The 6,000-nt window shown below is 44.5% G+C and overlaps 1 protein-coding gene across 4 annotated transcripts in view; it reads right to left on the bottom strand.

Annotated features, from left to right (window-relative positions):
- Nucleotides 1-449: 449 nt before the first annotated feature.
- tbc1d22a (TBC1 domain family, member 22a) overlaps nucleotides 450-6,000 on the bottom strand; it is a 136,024-nt gene continuing 130,473 nt past the window's right edge. For all 4 annotated transcript variants that reach the window (XM_086201147.1, XM_086201150.1, XM_086201149.1 and 1 more), the window contains one exon: nucleotides 450-5,328. In XM_086201147.1, the coding sequence (XP_086057273.1) occupies nucleotides 5,200-5,328 (129 nt within the window). In that variant the 3' untranslated portion in view covers nucleotides 450-5,199. The remainder of the gene's footprint in view (nucleotides 5,329-6,000) is intronic.

The following is a 6,000-nucleotide window of genomic DNA, read 5'->3' as shown; positions in this document are numbered from 1 at the left end:
AAGTGTTTACCTGTTAGACTGTGCAAATGGGAATAGTGTATGAATACAGGCGATACAATTAGCGACACGCCGCACATTAGCACAGCTGTTAGCCGCGGTTTGCTCACTACTCTGGATAATGAATGCACAGACACGCTGCCACGGCAACTGTGTTCATTACACAAATGTAAAACAGCAACAGCAGTGAGTTTGAGTTCAAACATCTGGGTCTTTATTGGAGAGAAGTTTATGTCGGGCTTGCTGGGGTACAGAACTACAGTTTTGACGCTCTTAAAAAGCGAGACAGAGGAAATGATGCTACCAATCATATTTAAGCAACCAAGTTTGACATCAAATATTTGGGGATGAAGGGAATTTGTCTTTGTCTCCCATAAAAACAGTCGAGAACGCACACACACACACACACACACACAAAAGAAAAACACACTTACACAGCAGAGTAATTTTGTCATATATAGGATTTATTTACACTTTCTATTTACAGATTTGTTGTTTCAAAATCTCTGTACACATTTTTTTTTTAAAGTCAGGAGCCACTACTCATGTCACCCAAACACTCTGGTATTATTAGATTTTTCGAGTACTTTTGAGTGAGAAGACGTGGGAGGGATTTCATTTTTTGTTTGGTTTTCATAAACAGATTTTCATGTCTGAGGAGTAAAAAAAAAAAAAAAAACAACAAAAAAGAGAGAGAGAGAGAAAAATAGGCTGAAAGAAATGAAAGCAGCTGAGAGTCTTAACCTCCTGAACATGCTTCAAAGAATGTTTGAAGTTTTTCTCTGTGTGAGTGTGAGTGTGGGCTAATAGAGAGAGGACTCAAGACAGTCACCACCTAGGCCTTCATCACCATGGTGATGTGTGTGTGTGTGTGTGTGTGTGTGTGTGTGTGTGTGCTGTGAGACTGAGGGTTACAGGCAGGGTAACTCACATTAATAGTACACATTTTTTTGTATTTGTGTTGGTTAACTTGAGCAGGCAGCTCATTCTTATAGTCTGTGTCTCAAGACGTTTTAGATATTTTTGGGGGGGGGGGGTTATTTTGTGGCTGTTTGCCATTTGTGTTTATAAAAATGTACTACTTTTCCCCGTCAGCACACTGAATGGTGCTCAACGTTCAATACTCCATGATAAGGCTTCTTTAAGAGTGATGCTTTGGATGCGAAAGGGGAAAGAACTGGCCGTTCACGAAATCCCGCCCCTCAGTTGTTGTCCCTACCCCTGTCAAGCCTTCCATTCTTGCAAGGCACAAATGACACTGCATGATCGCGAGCAGCTAGCTGGCTAACTGAGCTAATACTAGCAGCCCGACTTTGTCGCCCCCTGCTGACTTAATAATGAATTGGGCTCATCAAAACTGTAAAAGGGGTCATGACGCGGTTTGCTACTTCCATATATGACACTGGACTCATAGAGGCTAACCTTCTGTGTCCGAGGCAGAAATGTAGCATCCTCCCCAACAAGAGCTAGTTAGCGGATGATAGAATTTTATAGATTTTGGTTTATTCTGCTTTCAAAAGCCCAACCAAGCGTTTCAGCGTTCACTCGCTCATCATCGTCATCATCAGCAATGTGACAGTCGTTGATATGGAGCTTTTGTTTGTCAGCGCTGTCCAGGAGTCGGTGGTCAGAGCTCGTCTGTCGGCTCAGAGCAACACACCTCGACTCATTCTTCTCAACTCGGAGCGTATTTTTTTTCTCTGGACTTTAGAGTTGTCTTAAACGCGGCGTCACCCACTGATTGACAGCACATCACTTTAACAGCGATGCAAAGTGCGCCAGAATGTGTTACGGCCTTGTGTTCCAAGTAACATGACACATTTACGTGGTTCATGTTTTTAACTTTCAGGATGAAATTGTCCCAGACTGATTTTTTCCCCCCAGTATTTTTTCATTGTTTTCTGTCTGCTTGTTTGCAAAGCCTTTGTCAGTGTGTGTGTGTGTGTGTGTGTGTGTGTGTGTGTGTGGGATAAAACCCATGGGCCGACATATGAAACCCAACAAAACCCTTCCCATTGGTCAACCGTTGAGGAAGGGATGTTTGTTACCCAGCTCATTCATGTCCTTCTGCACTCCTTTTTGACCTTAAAACTGGAGGAGCATTTGTGATGAGGACCGGTGGATTCGGCAAACGCGGTGATTTCTCGGGTCATGGCTGCTAACCACATACTCATCCTTGTACCCCACATAGTGGAGAAATACGACAGAGTGGACGTTACATCACCCAGAACCTCACCAGCCCTCGGAGTTGATCTTGTGTTCCTCAACAGTCACAATATTGCTGGCTTGCTAAAGTGTTAACTTGATAATGAACGCATGTTAGAGGAGATAAAGATTCTACGTCATAAATACTTTACACTTTGCTGTTTCCAGTTTTAGAAAACTCTTTAAAAACCTTTAAATGCTGAATATTCGTCTTACCTCACAAGTTATGGTTGCCAACGTATAACTGGACAATTCTTATTTGGGGGAGGTGTCCATAGAAAAGGTCATTTTTCATATTTATTCACATGGCATCAGCGCCAAGAATATGCTCAGAGAGATTGTGACAGACACCCGGATTAAAGTTCCGTGTTCTCTTAAATGTCCTATAACTTACAGAAATTTAAAATCTTTCAAGTTCATTTGAGGTCAAAAACTAGGATTTTATCTCGTGTCTCCAGCATCAGGCACAACTTAACAGGCTTATTATGTAAACAGCGTAAAAAAATAAAACCCAAAAAAGAAAGACAAATCTTTAAAATGCTGATTGAAAGAATATATCTCATACAAAAAGACAGAGGGGGAAAACAGGGCGATAGGCTTTTAAATTACGTGCAGTGTTTCCTTGTCAGAGAGCATCAGAGATGAGATGCTAGTGAGGGGAGAAAAAAAATCCCGACGCATGATCAAAGACTGACAGCTCTCAGAGAAAAGTGCTGAAAGTTACAGAGAAACGCCATACGCTCCCTCTCTCCTTCACACACACACACACACACACACGCTCGTCGTTTTGGATGACAATAATGGATCCTGGCGGAGTCATGGAGGAGGCGCCAAACGTGAACAACTTTGTGTTACGTCATGAATGTCTGATCACAGCTCTCCTTCTCCCAACATTACACCAATATGGTGCTACTGAGTTTGGGTTCGACGTCCGATGTGCTCTAAATGAACAGAGCGACATAAGAGAGGCAGAAGCGGGTCGTGACAAGCGGCCTTTAAACTGCGTAGAGGGACATTTGACGTGAGTCCGTCACAGCGGAGAGGACGTTATCTCAGAGATCGTAAAAGGCAGTAAAAGCAAGGTGGAGGACGTAAAGATGGAGGCTGCAGATGCACTCAGATGACTCGGCGGAGGACCTTCTCATCAGAATATGAACCAGTTTTGAATCCTGCAGGTAGAACCGCAGGATGGAGAGCATGGAATCAAATACTTTAGCTCTATAAAAGGAGCATGCTGACTCATGGAGAATTATGCATTGCCATCCTCCCCATCTCCGGACAAGAAGATGGATCTCTCCTCTGCAGTGTGGACCCGCAGGAACTGTCTAATTGCAAATTAGCTTAGCACAATGAATGGTAATGGGTGGGAAGCGTTAGCATACCTTCGCCTTGCCCAGTCAGCGTTTCAAATCTTTGTCCATCAGTAATCCTCCTCGTCTTCTCCGAGAAAGTATCCCACGAACGGTAGCGTCAGCCAAACTTCTCGTCGTCACAGACATTTCGTTTTGTGGGCTGGAATTTTCAGTCAAATCCCTGCGTGCATTTAGGAAAGTCGTTCCGGCGATGCGTCTGGTTCTAAAATGACAACGTCTTGTGATTCAATTGATCATCTCAGAGCAAACCCACACGCCGAGATAAATAAAGCAGATGAGGACTTGTACGCTAACCTTTCCATTCGCCACCATTCATTATGCTAAGCTAACTAGCGGGCAGCGCACCCTGGGGAGGATGCTGTCACTCCATCCAACTAGAAGGGAGGAAATCAACACGCGTTCTTTTTTTCCCTTTTCCTTCACTGGTATGGAAATATGGCCCACTGCTCAGGAGCGGGGAGCCACTAGCCTCAGAGCTTCATAATGGATGTACAGCTCTTTTCTGTGAGCAATAAATCCATCTTCCACCAGGAGAGGATTTGAACTGTAACTTAATTAAATGTGACCCCCTCCAGTGATGTGCAAGGTCATTTTTGTTCATTTGTGTGTGTGACATTTGCAAAATTGTGTTTTTTGGTCCTACTAAGTGGATCTCTGGATCTCCTGCTTGTGCTTTGAGGTAGTCCTCAGATAAATAAGATTTTGCCCTTCAAAAACAAAAGCTAACAAGTGGTGCTAAGTAGCTTTCTACTCCTAATGGCTTATTACTTTCCACCGTCCATCTGTGCAGCTTTGCCGACCTGCAGCCTCTTGTCTAAAGCTCTTTGTGATGTTGGTGCAGGGTGAGAAGATGAGTTTTGTGTGTGTGTGTGTGTGTGTGTGTGTGTGTGTGTGGTTTCTGAGAGGAGGGAGGGACTCCTCCACTCACTGACTGACAATCTCTCTCTCTGTAGAATCCGAGTGTATTAGTTTTTCATGAAGGAGAACAATCAGAGTCCCTCCTGGCAACACACAGGAGAGAGAGGAGAGAGAAGACAAACAGGAGAGGTCGCGTTCCTTCAGGTTGTGTTGTGACCAGGAGAGAAGGCTCAGATATGTAAACCATCTAACACGCTGCCCTTTTCCATCTTTCTTTGTCTTTGCAAAACTGACAAAAAAAGGTCAAATTTTTGCCTCAGGGAACAAAAAAGAAAAAGAAAAAAAGAAGTATTGCCCCGGTGCTGGAAATAACAATAAGAGGGAAAGAACATTTTTCAGAGCTAGAAAACCCCAGGCGGTACTGAGCAACAGCTCACGGTCTGCATCAGGCCCAAGGTTGGACTGCAGCAGACAAAGCATCTCCGGCGTTCGCAGGTCTGCACCGGTTGATCAGAGAGAAAAATAATAATTTAAGAAGGCTCCACATCGTCGTGCTCAGAGGGCGCCGCCGCTCGTCCTCTCTGTCATTGGTTGATTCAAATCTCTTCGTAGCAGAAAGGACCATCAGGCAACACAGGAAAGTCTGTCAGGAGGAGGAGGAGGCGGTCGCTCCGCAGAGGAGCACCGGCCTCGGAGTTCAGTAGGTGCGAGAGGAGGAGGAGGAGGAGGAAGGGGGAGGGGAGGCGGCTGCAGAGAGCCACGCTCATCATCTCTTGTAGTGGTTGGGAGCATCAGCGAAGGCAAACTTCAACCTGTAGGCTTCAGCCAGCAGCACGCTTACTTCCTCGTTACCCCAGTGCATCGTGGGAAGGTTCTGCAGAAGAATCATCAGACCCTATTGGGAGAAGTGAAGAAAGAACAAATATTTAGAGAAAAAGAAAGCTAAGCTGAAGAGATAATAAATCAGCGAAGGGTGCTGAGCGGAGGAGTCCGACTTCTCTGGTTCTGGTCCTCCGTGTGGGATGAAAAGTCACTTTGGCCCTCAACGTCATAAAAACCGTTTCTATGTGATCCGCATTCCAAATCATCAGTCATTACGAGGACGACGTACGAATCAGAACTGACGCGATCAGCTGATCCACTGATCAGTCAAACCCTCGTTGTTTGAAGTCATCTTTCACGCAGAGGCTCCAAAACTTGGCTGATCCCAGATCATCGACTGCCAGGATTTGCTGTCTTACATTTCATCCCAAATCAAAATGAAAGCGGTTTTGCTAAATAATGACGATCTCTGTTGTCTTTTTCCCCCACATTCAATAAACCATAAGATGAATCATGAAAACAGCCATCAAATGAACAGATCCTAAAATAATGATGACTCCTTGTCAGGAGCAGATGGTGATGGTTCCAGGATAGTTAAATGTTTCTTCTCTACCTGCTGGACACTTTGACCTTTGACCCTGCTTGGGTCACATGTTTGGCATTGCATGCTGACTCAGCGGCTCTTATTATGAAGAAAAAAATGCATAGAAATTATTTGGACACCTGTACTTCACAACTCAGACAA

The sequence above is a fragment of the Aulostomus chinensis genome, chromosome 4 (assembly GCF_037954235.1).
Source record: "Aulostomus chinensis isolate RoL2024-O1b breed Wild chromosome 4, RoL_Achi_v1.0, whole genome shotgun sequence".
In the NCBI taxonomy this organism is placed as follows: Eukaryota; Metazoa; Chordata; class Actinopteri; order Syngnathiformes; family Aulostomidae; genus Aulostomus; species Aulostomus chinensis.
Note: the sequence above shows the minus strand (reverse complement) of the source record. Positions and strands in the feature narration are given on the sequence as shown.